This window comes from Brachypodium distachyon, chromosome 1 (assembly GCF_000005505.3).
Source record: "Brachypodium distachyon strain Bd21 chromosome 1, Brachypodium_distachyon_v3.0, whole genome shotgun sequence".
Lineage (NCBI taxonomy): Eukaryota > Viridiplantae > Streptophyta > Magnoliopsida > Poales > Poaceae > Brachypodium > Brachypodium distachyon.
The window spans coordinates 15,475,305-15,500,547 of record NC_016131.3 but is presented as its reverse complement, the minus strand read 5'-3'; the positions used below and the strand labels follow the sequence as shown (position 1 = coordinate 15,500,547).

The 25,243-nt window shown below is 43.9% G+C and overlaps 3 protein-coding genes across 3 annotated transcripts; all 3 read left to right on the top strand.

The window, feature by feature from the left end:
- Positions 1–16: 16 nt before the first annotated feature.
- On the top strand, positions 17–11,662 carry LOC100833126 (protein HUA2-LIKE 2). The gene is made up of 13 exons (XM_010236341.3): positions 17–336; positions 2,490–2,566; positions 3,522–5,480; positions 6,748–7,219; positions 7,739–7,847; positions 7,926–8,038; positions 8,126–8,307; positions 9,227–9,674; positions 9,764–10,358; positions 10,554–10,715; positions 10,929–11,025; positions 11,148–11,198; positions 11,306–11,662. The coding sequence occupies exons 1-11, from the start codon at positions 211–213 to the stop codon at positions 10,973–10,975; spliced, it is 4,290 nt and encodes a 1,429-aa protein (XP_010234643.1). The 5' UTR covers positions 17–210; the 3' UTR covers positions 10,976–11,025; positions 11,148–11,198; positions 11,306–11,662.
- A 3,629-nt stretch (positions 11,663–15,291) lies between these two features.
- On the top strand, positions 15,292–18,898 carry LOC106865406 (pectinesterase A; the record flags this gene model as incomplete). The annotated part of the gene is made up of 3 exons (XM_024456933.1): positions 15,292–16,004; positions 17,492–17,690; positions 18,183–18,898. Coding segments are annotated over 3 exons (1,239 nt in total), but the record flags the coding sequence as incomplete, so codon positions are not given.
- Positions 18,899–20,067: 1,169 nt separating this feature from the next.
- LOC100833974 (TVP38/TMEM64 family membrane protein slr0305) lies at positions 20,068–25,136 on the top strand. The gene is made up of 9 exons (XM_003562499.4): positions 20,068–20,733; positions 22,231–22,292; positions 22,571–22,625; positions 22,766–22,864; positions 23,133–23,219; positions 23,636–23,752; positions 24,163–24,255; positions 24,363–24,393; positions 24,674–25,136. The coding sequence occupies exons 1-9, from the start codon at positions 20,638–20,640 to the stop codon at positions 24,847–24,849; spliced, it is 816 nt and encodes a 271-aa protein (XP_003562547.1). The 5' UTR covers positions 20,068–20,637; the 3' UTR covers positions 24,850–25,136.
- Positions 25,137–25,243: the final 107 nt, after the last annotated feature.

Below are 25,243 nucleotides of genomic sequence, written 5' to 3'. Positions count from 1 at the left end.
GCCTCCCCCATCCCCCCACTCCGGCGCTCCATGCCTCCTGCCCCCCTGCCCCCCGCCGCCGCCGCCGCCGCCGCCACGAACTCCGGACGCGCGCCCGCCGCACGCCCCAGCACCCGGCGGCAGCGCCACCGCCTCATGCGCTAGTGCCCGCAGCAGAGGCGCCTCCTGACCGCCGGTTCTTGGCAGGCGGGCGGGGGAGCTGCGTTGGCGATGGCGCCGGCCCGGAAGAAACGCGGGTCGTCGTCGGCGGCCGCGGCCGCCGCCGCCGCCGCGCAGTGGAAGGTCGGCGACCTCGTGCTCGCCAAGCTCAAGGGCTACCCGGCGTGGCCGGCCATGGTTAGTGGGCCCCCGTCGCTTCTTTCTCCCTGATCTGGGGTTTCCTTTAGTAGTTGCTGTAGCCTAGGGTTCGGTGGTTCACGGTACGAGCTAGAGAGCTTCCTTGGGGCTCGGTTAGAAAGTAGTTTCTTGCTGTACCTCGATGATTCGCAGTAAGAAATGAGGCTTGCTGGTAGCTTCTTGCGCTGATTTGGTGTCCCTTTGTTGTAATCTTTGCTGTTCTTGTGGTTGTAGTGCCGATTCTACCTAGGCTTGCCATGTTTAGGGTTCTGAGTACCTTGGAGTATGCGATGGGTAGCACGCTATGCAAAAAGTTGTGATCCTTTTCTTTAGGGTTCTTGCCAAATCCTTGCGCTAAATTATACGATCTAGTATTGTAGTTTCATGTGTTCCTCACAAATTGATTCTAGTCAGCTTTAGTGGATGGTTTTTGCAGTGGGGCTCCATTCAGTTTGGCGTGGTTCGGAGTCAACTGAGCCTGGATGAATTTTATTTTTGTTTTGTTACTGATGGTATTGATAAATAAATTTGTAGGAAAATCTTGGCACTTCACTTCCATAAGCTTTTATTTGCAAGATCGCTCTCATAAGTTTACTACTGTTATGATATCATTACAATACTTATGTTGGTATCATCCATGATTGTTTTCGTGAGTTTTGAGGAGTTAGATGCTTGCTTGCTAGTATCACTTAAGAGTTTTATACAGTTTCTCGATTGGTTTGCTTAGTTGGGTGGAACATGGTGGCAACCTCGTTGGTGAAGGAGAATGCGATTTTTTTGGGGGATTAATATGTATCCAGTAAATCATATCCTGTTGTTTAGTTCCAGTTTTTATGATGTTTCGTTACATGGAATATGTGTAGTGAAATTATGCTGTTAGCTTGGAGATATGGCATATTTACGATAAGTTTCCAAGTGTTACCTCATAGTTTATTTTGATAGCTCTGACGTTCCTTGCAGGGTTATCTCCTTAAATTAGTCTTTTTGGTAGTTCGATCATCGTAATATTAGTAGTTATATATAAATATATCTGCCAACGATTGTCCTTGTTTTCTTGTCCTGGCCATGATAATAAGTTCAAAGATAATTGGAAGATCCTCAAACTCTCTTCATGTGTGAAGGTGCTAGCCGAATCTTGCACTGTTCTAGGTACCCGTTTTAAAGTTTCTCATAGTCCGATTTAGCTCCACGGTGACTGGGCTTTATTTTGGCACTGAACTATGTGGAGCTGTGAAGGTGGGATAGTCCCACATTGGAAGTCTAAAATGAGTTATGTAGCAGATAATACTTGTTAGGTCCAAACATGGGGTGGGCCATTGGACCGGGTCAACCATTTTACTCAAAGAAACTGTAAGAGGGTTAGAGGTGTGCCTATGTGCACGTCGACCCATCCGACATCGGGGTTGGGCCATGGTGTTTCATGTGGATCGCCATTATCTTTGATCGAATTAGTCATATTAATGAAGAGGTTTGGATAGTGGTCTTGCCATGATGCATCTTGTTAAATTTTTTTGAACAAAATATCTCAGCATGGGACTACCTGTGATAAGATGTTTTGTAATGATCTCTGTTAAATTAGACACAACATCTGGAGATTTGGAGGGGTTAATATGAGGAGCGATATCCTTCTTGCCCGTTGCTAACTCTGACGTCTACCATGTGTCTTGCTTTCAGATGCTTGTGTGCCTCGATAGATTAACTACCTTAATTTTTTCTGCGCTTCTGCTATTACACATTCCCCTGTTTCGCCTTTTAAGTTTTTCATTTTATATGGCTCAATTGCCCACCTTGGTGTTATTTGAGCAACCTTCATGTTAACATGTCTTAGACAACACCTGCCCTGTTTTAGTTTTCGCCGCGTTTTATTATGAAAAGGTTCACAATTCCCGTGCTTGCCTTCTGCTATTGTTGGAGAGTAGTCCCTCTCCTTCTTATGCTTTTTTGAGGGGAATTTTCCTTTCGCCATTAAGCTATGTTTCCTAGCATAAAGCTGTTTAGTGTTTACTGCTTAGGCTTTCCAGTTTCCTTTCCCATGTGTTCCGTTCCTAGATCTGGCTTGTTTAATGGGGAACTGGTACTTGTTCCAATTGAAACTGAAAAATACCCAGAATCATCATGAGCATTTGAAATATGGATGTCCATATTTTTAACAGATAAGCGAGCCAGAGAAATGGGGACTATCTGCAACGAAAAAGAAGCTGCTGGTCTACTTTTATGGAACTAAAGAGATGTGAGTTTTACTTTGAATTTGAGATTGACCTTTTTGTACTTTCAATTTGCTGTTGATGCATCTTGACACCATTTGCTCACATCAAATAGCTTCTCTATTTAGCTCTCGATTATTTTACAGTAATTTGGCTGTTAGTCCTCTTTGCTTGCTACATGAAAAGATAAGACATGCTTATTTTTTGTTTGATAATTTGTTATATTTTCTTTTGTGATGATGAACATAGATAGCATGCTAGTGTTAGTTTCTTTTATTTGCATGCAGGCCATGCATTGTTTGTACTTCATTACGCAAGTGTTTGTTAGATGGTTATTGTCATGAATCATGAGGACAGCATACTGGGGTTTGAGCTTTGGTGCACTCAATGTGTTTGCTCTTAGATTTTCTGTGATCTTTAACCTAACGTCCTAACCAAAAGCTTCTTCTACTTGTTATGGAGCACTATGCACTATTCATGCGCGTCTCCTGCACATGCTACAAAAAATATTGAGGCTCCACACCGTAACTAAATGCAGGAACACACTGTTTTGCTTCACGCACGCATCAATACTAGCCAGCTGTCCAAAGACCCATCTGCCACCATCTTAATATCTAGTTTTACTAGCACAACGCCAGTGTGCTGCTATAGGCTTAAAAAAATACACTATATTTTAAAGAGAATGATGTACTATAGTTAATTGAACCAGCTGTCTTAGATTAAACCAGTAATATTCATCTTTGTGGTTTGCATCAAAACAAAAGGTGGCACGGTCTGAAGGCCAATGGACCGCTGCCACCAATTGAGATCTTGAGTAAATACATATTTCTTCTTTTGAGCAGCTCAGCCTGAGATGTTGGTAACTCACAGTAGATTCTGCATGCATGATGGCTATCTATTTACGTGTTTTATTCTTAGTCCACTATTCTTGATCCTAGATTTTTAAATATTTGTCTCTGACTACAGCTCTTGATGTTGTAGTGCTTTCTGCAATTATGCTGACCTTGAGGCATTCACTGAAGAGAAAAAGAAATCTTTACTACTTAAGCGACATGGCAAAGGAACAGATTTTGGCCGGGCAGTTAAGGAAATAATAGAAATTTATGATTCTATGAAGGAAGAGGACAATAACACAACTGGTTTGACTCCTGCCAATAACAGCAACAGTTTGGACACTGCAGGTCCTGAAGAAGGTTCTGAGTTGGCCAATGACAACAGGTTGGAGGGTAATCCCGCCTCTTCCATGGATCACAGCATGACCAGTACCCCTGGGTCTAATATTGCTGCATTGGAGAGTGAGCACTGTGTTGTGAACTCTGCACCCGATGGGCCTGCTAGTTCATATTCAAAGAAGAGGCAAAATAATGCTCAGCAACAAGATTCTTGCGCTCATGATAATATTGCATCACCTCAGAGGCTGAGAAGTTCATTAGGTGCTGATCTTCGGACTCGGGATTCTTATGGGCTGAATGATCCCAATCTGCCTTCTGTCAGTATGATCTCTGATGATAAGCTGGAAGATTCTTCTCGGCATAAATACATAGGTGACGAGAGACCTAACTTGAATTTCCTTTCAGCTGCGAAGGATGTTATACTGTACCATTCCAGTGGTGGCTCCTCAAGTCAATCTGGAGCCTTAGAGAACTGTAATGACGAGAGAAATTCGAGTTCAGCTGCCATAGCAGGAGATACCCTTAGTGTTGAAGTATCTCAGACTAGAGTCCTGAATAAAGAAGATAAACTGAATGGAACACATGATCTTTCCATGAGCACACCAGTTACTTTTAAAAGAAAACGAAAGCCAGGCATGGATGTTAATAATTCGATCACTAGTGTGGTACCAAGTATGGATGAGGACTTGCAGCTTAAGTCAAGTGGAAACCTAGCAGATTCTCCAAATTCAGGGAATGAAGTTAACAAGTCAGATGGAGATGATCACTTGCCATTGGTCAAAAGGGCAAGGGTCCGGGGAAGACCCCTGCTAGAGGACTCCACATCCACAGTTGATGAGCCAGATATTTCTGATAACAAAACAGAACTGCCTGCACGTGCAAATCAATATAATAAACATGATCTGCCTTCAGTAGGGCTAAAGGATCATGCAGCTGACAAGGTGCCCCCTGGTATGGATCCTTCATCCAAAGCAGACCTGTCTCTGGCATCAGGGGAAGTTCAGACTGCTTGTAAGAACAAAGAATACCAATCAAAGGTTTTGACAATGGATGGAGAAGCTGCTTTGCCTCCATCTAAACGCCTTCATCGTGCCTTAGAGGCTATGTCTGCTAATGCAGCTGAAACTACTAGTAATCTGATTGAAGTGAATAAGTCACAGGAACTTGTTCTGAAACATTGCACAAGTGCAATAGCAAGCCCTCCTTCTAATAACTCTGCAGATGCAGTTGTCAAAAGTCCAAGATCTGCAAGAACTAAAAGCCTGGAAATTACTTCGAGTGCACTTCCCCCAACTGGCCAAGAGCATATCTTACGACCAGTCATATTAAACAAGGACTCCACCTCTACTATTTCTTTGGAATTGAAATATGGTGGGAGCCACGATCCACCAGAAGAAGTTCAAACTGGGGTTGATGACGTCTGTGGAAAAGCTCCAACTTGTTTCATAGAGTCGAAAGAGGCCCCCCTTGTATTATCTATATCTATGCTTGACCAATCGCTTTTGGGGGAAGCTAGTGGAAGTGAGCCCATAAAACCAATTGACAACTGTGGTCATAGTTCTAGCAAAAATGTTGATGGATCTGCTGATCTAGTTAGCGTAGCAAGGGCTGTTGTGCCATGCGCTAACGACAATTGCAATTCCGTTCCACATAATAAGACAGTTTCAGCTGAAACAACAGTAAGTGTGGGTGATAAAACAAGTGCCTCTTCTTTGGTTACTAAAGCTTCATGCATTCAATCTGATGCAGGCGCCCGAACATTTGAACCGTAAGCCTTCCGTTTTCCTGTCAAACCAAATCTTCCATTTCTTAGATACATAGGCACCATTTTCTTCCTGGACATATTTCATATATTCACCTTATTAACTATTACCATCAATCTTATCTGTCTCCAAATTTATGCATGCTAGCATTGCCCCTTTCATGCTGTTTACTTTAAATTGTCACTCAATTTTTGTGGCGCACTTACAAATAAGCTCAATGCATTTATATGTAGTCACTGTAGTGGATGTTTTCTTTTGTCTACATCTTTCTAGTAAAAGAGCAAAGTATGAACCTTTTGAACATCTTAGGATTTAGAACTTTAGGTCCTTATCAGGAGTTGATTTAGTGCTCCCATATTAGAATGTATAAGTAAAATTAGATGCTGATTGTACATTAGACTTGAATTTTGGATGTCTGACCAGTCACCTCCCCCTGTCCAAAATAATTTTTTTTTTTATGTGTGCAGTCAAACATTGTAACCTTTAGTGCTATTTGTATGAATATTTTATTTGACATATAAAAATGACATGTGCAAATTTGTCTTGACAAGTACTCCCTCTGTTCCTAAATACTTGTCGCTGTTTTAGTGCAAACTTGTACTAAAACAGCGACAAGTATTTAGGAACGGAGGGAGTATATTTATTAGATTCTATAGACATACCGTGATAGAGGTTATTTGTAAAGATGTATTTGGAGACTATTGACGTTCAAAATGACACTTTGTGACTGGTGGGAGTATGTTCTAACAGTATCCAGTAGTTAGTCGGAGCTGCTTCTTTGGGTTAGAAAGATCATATACAAAAGTAGTTAGTTGGTTTGATGCACATGGATGCCAAAGTGTGCTTATCTCAGATGGACATATTCATCATAACATTTGGCTGATATTATGGATTTTTTTGGTTTAGTTCGATCATATCTCAGATGGACATGTTTGTCTGCACTAACAAGATAGTAGTATATGTTAGTGTAATTCATTCTTCCGCAACCAGTTCAAAATTGCTAGAAACGGTGCTAATGAAGTTACTCTTTGCGGATGTAAAGAGTTTTTCTGTAGTCCAGGTGACTTGTGAAACACAAGTAATGTGATTTTCTTCAACTTTTTAGTCCAAAATCCATGGTTTACAGGTGATTGGGACTATTGTACATGAAGATCAAATAAATTTATTTTCTCTGTTATTTCTGATCCTTGCTATTTTTTATTTGTACCTTCTTAATTCTTATCTCAATCATGTGGATAGGCTTGACTGTTGTTTTATTGGTTCGTCTTGTAGGCATGGCTCTTCAACAACTGCACTGAAAGGACCTGACCACAGAATAAACCTAAACCCAAAGGATATGGGTTTGTCTCCAGACTCGATGCCTATGAAAGAACTTATTGCTGCTGCACATGCTCGGAGATTTTCTCAGCCTACTTCTTTCATAGACAGCTTTTTAGATTCCAATGTTATTAATGAACCTTTGGTGAATACACCTTCAGTTAAGGAAGGATCTGGTGGGCTATGTTCACCTTCAAATAATACAAGGTCTGCATCAGATAGGATTCATAATCAACAGAATAGTGGTAAGATTCTTTTCGATAATATGCAACAGAAGAGCTTGAACAAATTAGCAGGTCATGATGAAGCCAGGTCAGCACGTAGGGCCTTTGAAACTTTCCTTGGCACATTAACAAGAACAAAAGAATGCATAGCCCGTGCAACACGTCTTGCTCTGGACTGTGCTAAGCATGGCATTGCTGGGGAGGTTAGACCATGCATACTCTTCAATCTGCACTTTCATTACAAGAATACTGTCCAATTTGTTTTCTGTTGGGCCTTTATATGGTTTACTTCCACACTGTTCTTATTCATAACCATCATGCACTTGCTTGAATGCCTATAGTTGTACGGTTTGTAGCTTTTCTTTGGTCCATGGATGGAGTGGTCCATCTTGTCATTATTTTACTGAGCATGTTTGTGATGATACCTGCTCATTATTATTAGATTTCTACAATGAGGAATATAGAATTATACTGTCCATCTCAGACTCTCAGTACATTGGCACAACAAGATATGTAGAAAACAAAAGATACAAAATAGTAAAGGATATACAATTTTCCTACTCCAATTGTTTGCCTAAATTCTAAAATTGAGAGGACAAGACAACATTTGTAGCCTCCAGTCTTATGTGTAAAAGATTATACTCTTTTATGGCCATTGGGCCAATCCATGCGGTTGATGTTGTATTATTGACACGTCTTGTGTTTTCTTTCTGGGGATGTAGGTAATGGATGTCATCATTGAACGCCTGGAAAGAGAATCAAATTTGTACAAAAGGGTGGACCTGTTCTTCCTTGTCGATTCAATAATACAGTGCTGTCGCAATCAGAAAGGTACCTGCATCATTTTCTCGTGTTTTTTCTGTGTTTCTAATGGGCGGGCTTTTCAAGCTAATGTCATAAATCTTGTAGGAGGAGTTGGCGATGCCTATCCTTCTCTTATCCAAGCAGTCCTGCCACGAATACTATATGCTTCCGCACCACCTGGCAATTCCGCATGGGAGAATCGAAGGCAGTGTCTTAAGGCAAGTGTTTTTTCAGTGCCTTAATTAGGACAGATAGTAATTGGTGTCCTTTCACCTTTCTTCACACACCTGTGTCTTGATGATTAGGTTTTGAAACTCTGGCTTGAGAGGAAAACTCTTTCGGAATACATCATTCGTCATCATATTAAAGAGCTTGAAGTTCTTAATGAGGCATCATTTGGAACCTCTCGCCGTCCTTCTGGGACGGAGAGAGCTCTGAATGACCCTTTGCGGGATAATGAAGGAATGCTTGTAGATGAGTATGGAAGGTATAGCTCTAGTGTTGCATTACAAGAAACTGTTTCTAAGGTTTTGGTAGTGCACAGCTGAGACTTGTTTATGTTCTTGGTTCATAGATTCTGTTATTGTTCAGTTTGCTTTTCAGTAAGTACCAAGGAAGAAAATATCATCAGTCACGTGCATGATTTCTTGGTGCTTATAGCAAGCCAGCAACTTTGTTCAAGCATGGGTGTCCTGTAATTTGTGTTGTCGTTTGGACTGGACTAGAGTATTAGATTGCTTTGGATGACCAAAAGTAGCTCCTTGCTGCGTCCTACCTGTAAGTGCACTAGTACCAGCAAAGGGCCTAACTCTTCAGACTGGATATATGTGCCATCTGGTTATTAGTGGCTTGATTCTAGAAATTCTAATTAACCTAGTGAATTTAAGTTTTAAACTAAACATGCAAGAACAACATGATATGTCTAGTATAAACAGTATGGGATGGCAGACCTGTTTATGACGGTAGCACGTAGCACCAGGAACCTAATAGTTAGTGCTGTTAGTCTTTCGACCATTTCTCACATTGTTGGAGTCAACAAGCTGTTGTAATTTGTTTGGGACCATCTGGGATGCTGCAGATTTCGCTGACAGATTACATTGGTACATATGTTAGAAAATATAAAGGGACATGAGATAATCAGCACCAGGCAATCGGGCACAAAATAATAAGGATATGTAGTTTAACGTGAGGGCATTGGACTACATAGCACAGAATTTTGTGGTGTTTAGAAGACTCAAAATATATGAACCTATTTGTTGTCAGACATAATTTGGATTTGTCTTCCAGCTATGTTCTAATTTTTGTGGGTAACAAACCGTCCTGTGCATAACCCTTCTGCATTATCTTTTATACCAAGAATATTTTTACTACTATCCTAGCTTATATGATTTAATTATTTGTCACAGCAATACTGGTTTTCATCTTCCAAATTTAATTTGCACAAAACTGCTTGATGAGGAAGGAAGCTCCTCTGAGGAGAGGAGCTTTGAAGCTGTTACTCCTGAACATGAATCTCCGGATGCTAATGAGGAAGGGGCTTCTCAATTGCATGGCTCGAAGCATCGACTTGTGGTTGAAGAAGTGAATGGTGACCTTGAGATGGAGGATGTAGCCCCATCATCTGAAGCTGAAACTAGCTCTGCTTGCCAGCCAGATCTAACTGATGCTAGGTGTACAACTAATCAAAATCTCGATTCTGTTCCTCCCTTGCCTGATGACAAACCTCCAACACCTCCACCTTTGCCGTCATCTCCGCCACCTGTACCGCGTCCGTCCTGTCCTGTTTTTCAGGGTTCACAGGTTCAAGGAGCATTGCACGTGACAGCTGATCGAGTTGAACGAGATCCTTTGAGAGTAAGTAGTCCTTTTGTTCGTCTAAGAAGACCACTATGCTTTTTAGTTGTTTATGTTGAATCTAATGAGTGCATAATGATTCTTCGCAGAATATTCAAGATCAACTCCCCCATTCTGTTGCAAACAGTGGAGGTAACATGGGTCCTTCTGTAGTTCCATTGCAGCCTCCAGCACCATATTCTTCTAGGTGTGCAGGGCATTCAAATCCAATAATTCCACCACCACCGCTGCCTCCACCTCCTGTTGCACCATTCCATCCTCCCGGACCCCATGGAAATTTTGGGCATCCAGTACCACACCATGGAAATAATTATCACCAACCACCATCAGGACCACCACCGAATAATGCATACCATTTGCAGCCACAACCTCCACATCCACCAGTTCCAAACCAGTTCCCATATAGGCCACCTGAACCCCAACAAAGAACACAACCTTGGAATTGTAATCCTTGCTATCCTGAGAGATATGCGTACAATGGACAAGACAGAGGACACCATCCTTACGATAGGAGACATCACTTTGATGATAGAGGGCGACACTTTGATGATGGAGGGCATTACTTCAATAATGGAGCGCATCACTTTGATGATAGAGGGCATCACTTCGATGACAGAGCAGTTAGGGGACAAATGCACCATGAAGGTGTTGATAGAGGAGGGTTTCCTCCGTACTTTGGACCAGGTATTTTTCTTGCCTATCTATCTGGCATTTTGAATGTTTGCATCTAACTGCAGTGTGTATATATGATAACTTCTGTTGAATTAGCATATCAATTGACAGTTATTTCATGAGGTAGTCTTTCTATAGTCTATACTGAGCAAGCTATTTCCATTCAGTATCCATGTACCGACTAAACTATCTTTACAAATTGTTCAGAACCCCCATTTCTGGACCATTTTGAAGCCTCATCTACCCACCGTGGGCGACCATCGGACCCTCCACCAGGTCCATGCTCTGGGTGGTCGATGCCGCCTAGGAGATCCAAGTACCCTCCTGCCTCCAGACATTCTATGGAGCCTCCGGTTTCCCATGAAGGAGGTATGCTTTCATGTTCACTCTGTTCTTATAGAAGTCATATTTGTTTGCTTCATCATTGCTTAGCACACCTCCATGTTCTGCAGATTGTGCCATGTCAACACTAACTGTTTTGCGTCTAAAAAAAGTGATAAGAAAAACTATTACTGTCATGTGTTCAATCTTTTAGTTAATAGCAACTCTGAGCTGAATGTGTTAATCTTCACTTCAAATCAGGTTGGAGGAGGCACGGAAGACATAATAATGATAGATATCATAGATGACTGGAGCTTTGTATCTCATTTACTCATAACCATGCTGAGCCTCGTCCATGGTAAACCTCATGTTTTTTCATATGATACAATTACTTAACTATGAAATAAGAGCAGCCCCCCACTGCATCATTTTTTTTGTGCCTTCCTATTTCCATTCTCAAATAAACTCTTGTCATGGCAGATTGGCAGTACATGGTTACCGGAGACTGGGATAATTTCTGACTATTCAATGGTACTTCTTCTATTCCACTTTGTTAAGAAAATGCTGTTTAGTTACTTGAGGGGCACTTGCATGTTTGTCTTGTGTTTATCTGACGCATTATATACATTGTTTGTCAGGTTATAGATTTTGTTTTTCGTTCTTTTCGTCCTTGGTGAGCCGTGGAGAGATCTTCAGCATCTTCATTCGCGGACGGGCTTAGCATGAAATCTCTTAGCAAACGAAGAGATGGAACCAGCCCCTGTTGTACATATGTATCTCACCATTCTTCTGCAAACGCAGAAACGGAAGGTACACCCCAATTGTGCGAAGAGCTGCCCTGTATCAGTTTAGTTAGACCATAGACTATGTTGTTAGTCTAACAATTTACCGTGCCATTGAGAAATCCTTCTGTAGTTCAAACCGTCTTTTTAAATGGCTTACTGAAACAGTCAACAGAGCATGTGGTAATAATCTAGAATGCTTTTGCCCTCGTAGACTATGCTGGGAATGGTTTTTCGTCTTTACAAAAAAATCGACTATTTACCATACGAAGGTTTGCAGGGAGGACATGCGGTTTTGCAGTTGGATAAAAATGTTCCGAAAATGTACATATCGAATGTTCCCTCCCTTGGAGCATGTCCAAAAGATTAGCCAAATTTCAGTAGCATCGCTAATAGTATATCCATATGTAACTAAACAAATACAAGTAGCTACTCAGTAGCCAAAGACGTGTCCATATGAAGGGCCTTCGAATATGGAAGTCGTGATGGCTATGCCGGTAGAGGCTCTTTTCCCCCTAGCTTTAGCCGATGGTTAAGCTGTTGGACATGCTGTTAGGGGGTGAATGTCTCATACCCCTGCTTGTGGCAAGTCATGGAAGAAGAAATGAAGAAGAGCTGACGCCTCTTGGCGCCATAACTTGCACTTGAAACTACTCGGCAAACCCTCATAAAGCAACAACTTCTGGGTCGGTCGCCCGATCTGTGGAGCGAGTAATACCATTTGAAAACCCAAAATTGCACAAGAACCAATATGGAAAATTTTGTGATTCAAATTGTGCAAACTATCCAATTGCACATTTCTAACCTGGGATAGCACAATACATTATGTGCAATTTTAGGCTCCAAATTGTGCAATCACCTAGTTGTACATTTCTAAACCAAAATTGCACAAAAAAGGTTGAATTTCAGGCCCCTAAATATGTGATTACACAAATACACGACTCAAAATGCACAAAAAAAAATGGCGTGCAATTTGAGGCTCCAAAATGTGCTGGCACTCAATTGCACATATATTGTAACCTAAAAATGCAAAAATTGAACACATGTTTTTAGCCTAACATGACACCACAGCCTCATATTTTAAATCCTTGTACATATAAAACAAAAAAAAGGCAAAACAAAGTGCAAAAGTCTGGAGATAAAACTTCATCTTTCGAACTATTGCATGAATATATTCAAGTCAAATTTTATATGCATCGAGGTGCGAAGGAGTAGGTTGGGGTTCAAATCCCCTACAGTACATGTTTTTCTTTCTTTCTAAAAACATAAGATTTGCATGATTGTTTGCGAAAGATCCCAAGGCTAGTAAATTTTCCGTGAACAAAATAAATAGTTGTCGGTTGCCAACTAGCAACAACGTTTATCTATTGGTCCTGCTATAGTGCAACATAATTCTAAAACATAAGACTTGCATGAATTCCCGTGGAAGATCTCATGGCAAGTAAATTGACTGTGATCGGAACAATAATCAGTCGACTGCCAACTAGCAAAACTGTTTATCTATCCATCGTACTATAGCGTAACACAATAGCATTTTTGGACAAACTTCACATGTGTCCTTCCAATCACCCCCTCCCATCTTTATTTCCGTTGATCATTATCTTTTAAAATTTCTTGGAAAGAGGGTACACTCCCCAAGTGGCCAAGTAGTGCCGCCCAGCTAATAACTCTCAATCCGAAAGGGAAAGGATTTCTCGCCCTCACAGCACACCACATCATCAGCTGTCCATGTAATTTACGTTTTTTCAACAGTGCAGGGTTTTTTCGGTGGCCCACTGTCAGCGTCCTTGTATTTTACAATTCTCATGTGTTGTATCTTCAAACCTCCTCATATCCCATGGTTGTGTTCTCTTCGTGTCTTGCAATTGTTCTTTTTTGTGTTTGTCCTGACTCGGTACAATGCGGCACATATGTGAATAATAAGGCAGTGCAAAAAAATAACAAAAAAGTTTTCACCAAATTATATCGACACGAGATCTAATTTTGAAGACCTCGTCGAGATAAATCCAATCCAACAACGAAAACTGGATGATTGGCCGAAAAGTTACTATGGTTTGAATTTTGTATCTACCCTAGGGAGGCTCCCTCGTGAGGGCGCCATGTGACACGTCCTGCGCACTCCCTTCCCGCCTTCCCATGGAGGGTTCGCTCCTCCTAGTCATTCCCCTTTTATATTCCTTCACCTGCTATTCCTCTTCTTTATCTCCTCTCGCAACCACTATTTTTGCCATCTCCGCAAATCAGTCTTCCTTTAAAGGATGTCGAGCAGTCACACTGACAACCATCAATCCTTCTCAATCAACCTCGGGAGTCGATCCTTGTTCGGTTGTTCCCAGTCCTAAACATCCAATGGACATCCATGTTCTCTCTACCTTTGGTCACCAACAAACCCCTTTCAACCCGTTGCCGCCGAACCAATGAAGCTCTCCCTTCTACTCCAACATCAATCGTCTAACAGCGCCATGAAACTCATGACATCACGGATCAAGGCAGGGATAGAGCCAAGATTTAGCTGTAGCTACACAACATGAGAGCATTCGGGATCGAAAGGAGGCAAAGTGAGCTTAAACACTAGTAATTCTTTAATTTCATTTTTTGAATACCAGTAATTATTTTCATAGAAGGCAAGGGAATCGGAGGGACCCTACCGTTAAACAATAAACCTACCCTCCAAAAAAGGCAACTGTGCAAAATTTTGATAGCCTTCGCTGAAATGGAGCCGCTTCTAGCCAAGTTTGTACAGTAATCAATGCCAACGTTTATCATATTTGACATTGGGAAGAAGTAAAAAATTGACCTGCCGGTTTTGCCATGATAAAATTAATTAGGAATCCAAATGTGCAAACGTGCAATTAAGAGAAATGAAAAACAAAATCTTGCAGTATCTATATTTAATAGCACGGCACGTTTTCATCTAACATAATAGCACGCCACGTGAAAGGATCGTCGTTTACTTCACACGCCTGAGAAAAATCAAGCCCCGTGATCCATGGAGGCGCCGCCGTGCTGCCGTGCACCCGCATTGCTGGTCTCCATCATGCTCCTGCTGCTGCTCCGGCTATCGCCGACGTTGAGCGCTGTGCCGGTGCCAGTGTCGAGGACCATCGTCGTGGACCAGCGTGGAGGAGGGGACTTCGAGAGGGTGCAGCCGGCGGTGAACGCCGTGCCGGACGGCAACCGGGAGTGGGTCAGGATCCACGTCAGGAATGGGAGCTACTGGTATGTATCATGCTAATTGATGGTGGCAGTCGGGCACTTTTCTTATATGTAGAGCGATCTTCTAAATTTTTTGGCAAAGATTTCGAACTTGTGGCACAAAAGCACAATAACAGTGTGTAGACATGTTAGGACAATTAAATTTACTTATCGGTGGCGTGTGACGACGCACGGGCATTTAGCTAGTGCTGTTTAAAGTTTTCAAGGTGTAACTTCGACTACTAGCTGGTTTCTGTTGTAGCATATGCTTGGTATTCAAGAAAATTATATTGTTCTTTATAAATATCTTTTAAACAAAACTATGCATATAATTATAAAATTCAAATCCGCAAAATGCAAAAACGACGCCGACAGTCAAAAGTTTCAAAGTTGAGCCCAAGGTATGTCCAAAACTATTTAAATTTTGTGAAACTGATCGAAGGAGACCACTTCTTAACTCTTAAACCTGGTACTCAACGTAGGGGTTTCTAAAAGCATTTACACATTTTGGTGTGAATAAACAGGGAAAATTTACAATTTAGCTTAATTAGTCCAGCAAACTAATCAGTTTTATATACTAGTATAATTTCTTGGAAAATGTTTTATAGCGTGGACATGCATATGGTTCAGGGAGAAGGTAAATCCCAAGGGAGAAGGGCTTCATCCTGCTCCAAGGGGACGGCTCATGGAACACGGCCATCAGCTTCAACGGCCACGCCCCGGCCCCCAACGGCACCGACGACGATCTAATCCTCACCGCCCTCGCCAACGGCATCATCAGCAACGGCGACAGCCGCGACGGCGACAACCCGACGATCGAAAGCGCCACATTCACGGTCCTCACCGACGACTTCGCCGCCCATGACATCGCCTTCAGGAACACCTACAACGCACACCACAAGGACAACGCGCGCCGCGCGTTGGCGGCTCTCATCGGCGGCGACCGCAGCTCGTTCCGGCGATGCGGCTTCTACGGGTTCCAGGACACGCTGTGCGCCTACAAGGGCCGCCACTACTTCCAGAGCTGCTCCATCAATGGCGGCGTGGACTTCATCTTCGGCTACGGGCAGTCCATCTACGACGGCTGCTCCGTCGTGTCCAACGTGCCACCGGCCTGGGGGAAGCAGGCCGGATTCGTCACGGCCCACGCTAGAGTCGATGGCAGCCGGCCCGGCGGGCTCGTGTTCCGGGGCGGGCAGGTCCTGGGCACGGGCCGGCAGTACCTGGGCCGGGCCTGGAACCGGTTTGCTACCGTGGTTTTCTACAAGGGTGGGAAGCGTGGAAAGCTGGGAATGACACTAGGGATGTTACTTTTGCTGAGGTCGGGTGTAGTGGGCTCGGAGCTGAGAGGGCCGGGAGGGTGCCATGGGAGAAGACCCTGAGCGAGGCCCAGGTGGAGAAGTTTGTGAATATCAGCTTCGTCGACGATGAACGCTGGCTGGCCAGGCAGCCATAGGTAGTACAGTAAGTAGTTAGTACTAGCGGGCGTGCAATTGTTAAGTTCAGAACATTCTAGAAGCTGGCATAGGCGAGAATGAGACCAGGTCAGGATGAGTTCCGCTCTCTAGGTAGTGGAGGAGGAACTTATCCCGGCCGTCCATTTTTGGGTCGTGATTGTTGTTTGAGAGTTTCAGACTTAGAGGAAAATGGACATGATATGACAAGCATCTTTTGGATCCAAGTTTGAACTGATGTACCCAGCATCATTAGAATTTAAAATGCATTGTTCGATCGGTCTGTACTGATGTGATATCGGAAAATTGATCGAAAATCCAAGCCACAAAAATGGCAAAAATAGTGTTTTTTGTCGATAGCCAAAAACGGGCTGGAACCCTATGCCGGGTCACGTTATCGAAAAATCGATCGAAAACCCAAGGGCTATGAGCCATGGAAATCGTGAAAACGGTGATTTTTGTTGACCCACTAAAATCAGCCGAAATACATGTGATCAGCATATCGGAAAATCGGCCGAAAACCCAAAGCTGTCACACAAGAACAGCCAAAACATCGACTTTCATCGACTTGCCAAAATGACCCAAAAACGTGTATTGAAGCTCACGATCGACAAAAATGGTGATTTTTTTCCGACACGCCGAAAATGGCCGAAAACCCCTAAACTGTAGGTTTTGTGATGTTTTTTGGCTAGGACAACTACAGACGGAAAACCGTGTATCCGGGGTCATAATTTTTCCGGACCAGCAAAAAATGGCCCGAAACCGTGTAAAAGCGGCGAAGATACCCAAATTTCGGTCGGTAACCCAAAAACCATGTGCTGGCCCACGAAAACCGGTAAAAAATGGCCTGAAACCGTCTACTGAAGTTCATGATATTGGAAAAACCAGCCAAAAACCCAAAAACTATTTCTCGAGTCGCTAAGAATGAACTATATCTCTGTAAAAAATTACAAGCATACTGCATAGATGCATGTACTCTATTTATTTCGAATAACTTTTTTTGCCATTTTGAACAATTTCATCCGGGAGCATACTGCAGGCCAACTTGAGTACGTAGCTCGCAGTCAACTGGGCGCAGGCAAATTAAGCAAGTCACGCAAAGATCGAGCTGCTACGGCTAGCATGCCAATTGAACGAAACCCACAGGACCGATCGAATGTTCCAAGAATTAAAAAGAATAGATGAACAAGAGACCAATTGATGAACTTCACGCCACGAGCATGGAACACCTACGACTTGTCACCCACATTCTTCCTAGCTACTCACATGCACGAATCCAGCAAACATGCCAAGAAAAACAAACCCCCAAACTCATCTACTCTCCCGGCCGATCTATAAGAACCATACGCGCCCGATCTTGCAACCACACCACATCGATCCATCCGAGAAGCAGCAAGCTAAGCTTCATCGGTCGAGATTCGAGAGCTAGCTTTGTAACGAGGCCAGCAATGGCTGGCTCGGCGGCGGCGCTCCGCGTGGCGGTCCTGGCGGCGGTGCTGCTCCTGGCGGTGCCGTTCCTGGGGAAGCCGGCGGAGGCGCAGTTCGGGCAGGTGAAGAAGTACTGCCTCAGCCAGTTCGCGCTCGCCAGCCAGGCCTGCGCCATCCTCCCCCCCACCAGCCCCGAGCACCGCCACAAGGACGACGACGAGGAAGACGACGACGATGACGAGGAAGACGACGACGACGAGGATGAAGACGAGGACGACAAGGGGGACGACGACGACGACGACGACGACAAGGGCGGCGGAGGCGGCGGAGGAGGAGGAGAAGCGCCGCCGCTCCCGCCGGGGCCGCCTAGTGGTGGCGGCGGAGGAGAAGCGCCGCCGCTCCCGCCGGCTCCGCCAGGCGGAGGAGGAAGGAACACGACGTCGCTGATCACCGTCGACCCCGAGGTCTCCGGCGTCGCCGTGCGGCGGAGCAACAACGGGACTCTCGCCCGCGGCCGGTCCCGCGGCGGAGGCAGCAGCAGCGGGGGCCGTCGCAGTCGGAGGCGCCGCCGCGGGCACCGGCCCCGCCGCCGCCGCCGCCGCCGCGTTCGGGGCCGTGGCCGCAGCAGCCGCCGCGGACGAGTGGGAGACGACGAGGGCGAGGGCGGCGGGGACGACGAGGACGAGGACGAGGATGAAGACAAGGACGATCAGGATGACAAGGACGATGACGAGGAGGAGGACGACGACGACGAGGAAGAAGACGACGACGAGGAAGAAGACGATGAGGATGAAGAGGGGAGCGACGAGCACAGGGCGTACAGGGACTGCTGCCGGTGGCTCAAGGAGGTGGAGCCCGGGTGCGTGTGCGAGACGCTTCTCCGGCTGCCGTCCTTCCTCGTCAAGCCGCAGCACACCTACACCGTCCGCGTCGGGAAAACCTGCAAGCTCGAGTACCGCTGCGGTGGCGGCCGCGGCGTCTAGATCTCAGTCGAGTACTGCCGTTCAAATCAGGATCGGAGAAGAAGAAGATAGTCAAGTTATTACATGGAGTATATATTTCCGGCCGGGCTCAGATCTTCAGGATGATCGATCGATCATACACATTACTGGTAAGTAAGTCATTACTTATAGGGCGTAAGGAAAGATATATGTACGTCTATGACGATCTCTTTTGCGGGTTCTATGTACTTTTCCGGTTAATTAAGAACACTGTACCTATGTGTGTGTTGTACCACTTGCACCCGGGAAAGCATGTATATATGCATGCATTCCTTAGCTAGTTAAGCTCGGGTGCTAGGTAAATGTACGGGAATAAGATCAAAGAAAATGTGTGTAATCGTGTTGTTGTTATTAGACTCAAGTGCTTCCAAGATGTTTGTGTTGACGATCTTGTGCTGGCTAAGAGATGGAATTAAGGAGAACGTACAGAGCTAGAGATCTCTTCTTGTTCTTTTTTCAACATACTGCACGAGATATCGGCCCTGCCAAAACTGAAACTCCGAGATGCACAAGCACAACCGTATGCAATTTGGTGACCAATCGATCAGGGAAATTAGCCACCAAGGCACACGCGTAACCCTTATAATCTGTTAACATGCGACCGGATTAACAGCTGATTGCTCACACCCTGCAATTTTGGGCAGTCGGCACTAGGCCTCCAGCACATGCGCCTTAGCTGAAGGCTGAGGCTGGACTGCTGGAGTAGCTATGTTTGCTCATTGAATTTTCCTTGGAGAAAGCTTAACGATCGAACGTTCTGAACCTGGCTTTCTAGAGCGAACGACTCCGCTCATCGTTAATTTGGACACGACGATCGGCATCGATCGAGTATTGGCTGTTCCCTGACTTACACGGGTTGCTTTATCATTCATTATTCATTCTGTGTCGTATTATTGAGAGGAAATTTGGACCATATTTTTTGGGCAGTGGTTTCACAAAATCACAGTTGTTGCTAACAGTCTTACAAAACAACAACTCTTGGAGCAGTGAGTCTCAAAAAACCCTAATCTCGATGATTAGTCGGCTTGATGGTGTTTCTGACGATCCGGGCCCACAACGTGGCATTGGAGATGGGTCGGGAAGACGGACGTGGCAACTGACTTGTGAGCCGGGTCGTCAGAAACACCATCAAACCGACTAATCATCGAGATTAGGGTTTTTTGAGACTCGCTGCCCTAGAGTTGTGGTTTTGTGATACTGTTAGCAACAACTGTGATTTTACGAGACCAATGCCACAAAAAATGTGGTTTTATGAAATTTACTCTATTATTGACAAACGAGATCATGACAGGTCAACAAATACCTTACCCCTGTTATAGACTTATTCGATTCGATGTAGATGCCAACCAAATGCAAACTTTTACCGGTTCTTTTTCTAGTGAAAAATGCATCTTCACAACTTACAAGAGAAAGAAGATAATACACTCCGTATACGATAATTGATGAGTATGCTGCACCGGTCAGATAGGATAAGATTAGCCCAGTGGGACCCGAGGGTCAGCCAGTCTCCGTGGTCGGTGCTCCCCTTCCGAGACCGGATCACAGATTCAATTCACAGTTCACAGCTTCCCCGGGAAGTAAACAAAAAGGAACTGAGAGAGAGAGAGATTGCCGGATCACGCCGCCGCCGCCCCCATACTACGCCCTTCATCCGTCGGTGGTGGTGGGCGGCGAAGTCGGAGGAGGAGCAGCGGTAGGTGGGAGGGAAGCGAAGCGAAGCGTGCGAGCAAGCCAGCGCCCCTTTCTCTCAGCGAGAAAAAAAAAACAGCAATAATTCGCGGCAACACGCCACGGGACGACGACGCGCGGGACGCGTGCTCGACCCTTGCTCCAGATCCAGGCGCCACGAACCTACCTCCCTCTCTTCTCCCTCACGCGCGCGCGCCAGGTGTTCGATGAGTTGCCGCGGCGGGAGGTGAGAGAGAGCGAAGGAGGCGGGCGGAGGTTGTGGGGGGCGGGGAAGGTAGATCTGGGGAATCTGGCAGGCGCGGCGGTGGGGCTGCGGGCGCGGGGGAGGGCGGGGGCCTGGGCGGACGGCGGGGAGGAGGGGGAGGGAGAGGGGGACGGGGACTGCAGGCTCAGGCCCTGGCGCCGGAGGCTGCTCGCGTCCATGGCGCTCTCGTGGCCCTCGGCCATCCGCCTCGCCGTCGGCGCCGCCCTCCTCGTTGCCGTCGCAGTCGCGCTCTTCACGCTGCCCGTTGAGAAGGTGCGCGTGCCCCACGCCTGATTCCCAATTCCTCCTCTGAGTTAATCGGGATTGTTTTCCTTACCTGGTATAGTTGATATGCGATCCTGTGGCCTGTACCGCTTAGCGTCCATGGGGATAGCGTGTTTAGGGGCGTGGTGAGATGAATCCCATTGATTGCTGAATGTAGCTATGTCCTCCTGCCTCCTGATTAGATGTACTGCATCGATTCCCTGTAGCTTTGTCAGCATTTTGCGAATTAGACCTTTTCGGTTCGACATTGGGTAATATGGCAGAAAATTTCCTGGCTAATAGAGCCAGCGGCTGCCGGTATCATTGTCAACTGCGCATTCAGAAGTTCAGGTCCATAGAAATGTTAGCTTGTGTACAGCCAGTAGACTGGCTAACACATCATAGTATTGTAGTGCGCATTCAGAAGTTCAGGTCCATAGAAATGTTAGCTTGTGTACAGCCAGTAGACTGGCTAACACATCATAGTATTGTAGTATCATAATTTGACCTAAGCAGCGAAATCATTTGCAAGCAGAAATCACCTCATCTATGTAATTTCTGTTTCTAAAGTATTTATTAACTATGTAACATGTGTTCTATCAATCTGAATTCTGTAACTGATATTTGTTTGGTCACCCAAGAACCCAACTAGCAGGTAGTGCAATTACTAACTGGAGTAGAAAGTTAGATGTAAGGTCGTAAGACAGACACTGCTATCTTTTTGTCTTGCTTGATTTGAATACATATATCTCGTAGTGATTTGTTTCCATATGCTTATATGCCCCTATAATACAATCTTTTCTGAATAGTCTTCATAGTTATGTCTTCTGTAGTGGAATTCATGGAGGATAGTAATTTCACAGTAGAACCAGGATTGTAATTTTCAATTTGAAACCATTTCCTTAGATACTGTTTTTACATGTTATAATTCTGCAACTGAGTCTAGTTGGTCAGATAATAGGGTGCACCTTTGATACAAGTACAACTGCTTGCTTCATAAACATATTATCTGATATCATGGTCTGTTATCAGATAATATTGATATGGAGTCTGATTGGGAGTTGTAAAACGAAAATATGCAGATTTCCAACATTCACTTTGTTTCTGCCTTTCTGGTTCTGTTGGGTGTGGAATCCTGGTTCTGTTGCTTCAGATCTTCTTTTAATCAAATGTCAGTGCTAGCCTCTAGCTCTCACTTCCTCCAGAATTTGTTTGAAGTCAGAGTTTATTCTTTCTCTCAATTTCTTTTTCTCATTTGGTGGATTTTATTGTGTCTTGTACTCTTGTTTTGGCCACAATACTGTACCCCTTTGACAGTCCATATTTGATAGGTCCATACACTTCACAAATTATTACTGTAAGACTATTCTTCTGGCCTTTATTTTTCTTTCACTCTTCTTTATCTTTCAAGCTTGCACAATCTAATGTTTTTTTCTTACCACAAATACATTCGTGCTTCGAATGCTTACTCTGCTCATTCAATTCATGGTGAATTTCCCTTAACAGATTTTAAAGGATTTTCTTGTTTGGATCAAGGAGAACTTGGGTGCATGGGGTCCTCTTGTACTGTAAGTACTCAACTCTCTGCTACATAATTAAATCGGTGTAGTGAACACAATGTCCTCCTTGCCAAGGTCACCATTTGGCCATTCCGTTTTCCGTGCTCACAGTCGCCTTGTGCACTTTTAGCACACCAACCTTTCGAGCGCAACTCCGAAAATACTAAATTCCCACATTACACAGAGTGGGAGTTGTCTGATACTTGGCTTACAGTGCTGAGATATTGCTCAAGATCAAAATAACATTCTGAGATATATGTTGATAATTGTCATGTTGTACATTACAGGGCCATTGCTTACATCCCTTTGACGGTCTTAGCTGTTCCAGCCTCAATACTTACAGTAAGTGGGGTTACTGATTATCTTATAGCAGTCACTTCTAGTGGAACTTTTGTTTCCTATGTTCTCCTGTTTATTTCATATAGCATGGTCAGAATGCCGGTATCTTATTGGTTGACTGGTGTGCATTCCCTGCTTGCTAGCTTGGAGGTGGTTATCTGTTTGGCCTGCCTGTTGGGTTTGTTGCTGATTCGATTGGAGCCACAATTGGTGCTACTGCTGCATTTTTGCTTGGTAGAACGGTAAGGATGAACAAATGCTTTCACCATTTGAACTGTAAATTGCACGTTGTCACACGCCAATTAACAGCAACTCTGTCTTCCACTCCTTGTTTTCTCATATGTTGTGGAACACATGTTGTATGCTGCTTTTTTTTGTATCGTTTCTCAAACTGTAATTGCATAAAAAGCTAATGTGCTAAATAGATGTGACTATTTCAGTGCATATAAGTGCTACCCCCCTGATCTGCATTTTTTTTTTGTATGTTATAGTTGTGTATTACTTTTGCAGATTGGAAGGCCTTATGTTCTTGCCAAATGCAAAGATTACCCCAAGTTTCAAGCAGTAGCTATTGCCATCCAAAGGTCTGGGTTCAAGGTAACTTCATGCAGACAGTTATAGCTGTGTGATGTGAAGAAAACAATAACTTATGTGTGTTTTCAAAAATGTTTTCTGTTAAACATGATTATTAAAATTAAGAATATGCTACGAAGTATGTACAAAGATGAATATTATTTTCTGACAGCATGTACAAAGGTGAATAGATGATACTAGAAGCTCAGGATTTCAAATATATAATTGTCTAGGAAGCGTATTTGCCTCCTTTATACAGTTCCGTTAGGGCAATTTGTTTGATTCTTGGGTCTGTGGGTGCTTTCTTATCCTGCAATTTGCACATCTAAAATGACTTTTTTGTAGTTTGATCCCTGCAATTTTGGTGATTATTTGCAGTTTAAGTCCTTGATAGCAGAATAACCATAACTATGTTTGACTTTTCATATATTTGTCCACAGATCGTGTTGCTACTAAGGCTTGTCCCTCTACTACCATTTAACATGTTGAACTACCTCTTGTCTGTCACTCCTGTTGGCCTTGGAGAGTACATGCTGGCTTCTTGGCTTGGGATGATGGTATGCTTGGAGTTCTTCTCTTAGTTCGTAATTTTCAATCATGTATTCTAGTTGTGCAATACTGTTGGACCAGGATGCCAGCACATGCTGGTTGGCTGGTTGGTCCAAGGAAAACTTCAGTGTGTTACTATCTGCTACATTGTCTGCCTAACCGTGACCATCAGACTTTTTTGTAATTTATTGCCTCATGCTCTTTTATATCAGTAGTAGACACATTATTCTCAAGAAATTTTTACGTGATTCCACAGTTCCTTGATTGGCATATTAGCATATTTTCTAGAAAGCTTTGTTACTGGTAATAACATGATACTATCATTTGTCAACTTGCAGCTTACTTGATCACCTTTTAACTGAAGTGCTGGTATTAAACTGTTGTGGCTTTTGTTGCTAATCATTGATTTTTTTGCCAGCCAATTACTCTTGCTTTGGTGTATGTTGGAACAACACTAAAAGATCTATCTGATGTGACGCACGGTTGGAGTGAGATCTCAACCACCCGATGGGTAAGCTATTCAGTATTGTAGCATTTGCCTAGATTATCTCTGCAGAGATTCGGTTATGTTTTGCGAAGTTACTACACAACTCTTAACAACGTGTTTATTTTTGACAGATTCTCATAATATCTGGCTTCATATTGTCTGGTAAGTGCCACTGCTTTTCTCCACAAACTTCACTTCCCTTTAAAAAAAAAGTTTAGTTACTTCTGCTTACCATTTTAGATGGTCTGCTGAGCTAGTGGTTATTCGTTTTGATTTTACTCAATTTTGATGTGCTTGTTGCTTGAAGCAATAATTAAGGCAATCTTTAGCTTGTAGCCCTTTTCTCTTTTCTTTTTTCTCTTTCATCGCTTCCAGTCAAACAATAGCTTCTATCATCCTGTTTGTATGATTTCCTAACTATTTGCTGACGGCTTTCCTGCAGTTGTCTTGATTATATGTGTCACAAGAGTTGCAAAGTCTTCTTTGGACAAGGCACTGGCAGAGAATGGAGAGGTGGATATAGGAACCCCGCAACTTCCTGTGGTGGCCTCTCCCTCGGATCTGCATCAACCGCTTGTAATCAAGATCGACACATCAAATGAAGACCACGAGAAGTAAACCTGTTGTTTACAGCTTTACATGTACATTCTTTGGCTGTGGAATCTGTAGCATTGTACGTCGTTAGTTCTGGTTTGAGGAACACCTGGCGGTTAAAGGGTTTAAAAGGAAGAGAGAGAAAAGATAAGGAAATATGAGAATGTGGGGTTGACTGATAGGTAATACTATATACATTGTTCTTAAATCTACGTTTTACTTTAATCTTTGATGCAAACGCAATTGTAGTATTTCTTCTATTGACACGTACAAGACTCGAAAGCTTCAATCATCAAACTGACTATCGGTTACTTGCGCCTGTTACTTACGCATCTATGTGTCGTGTACTGTGATTTTTTGACAAACATTACATGTAGGCCTAGCCTCCACAGTGCGTGCCAACTGCCAAATAAGGGTG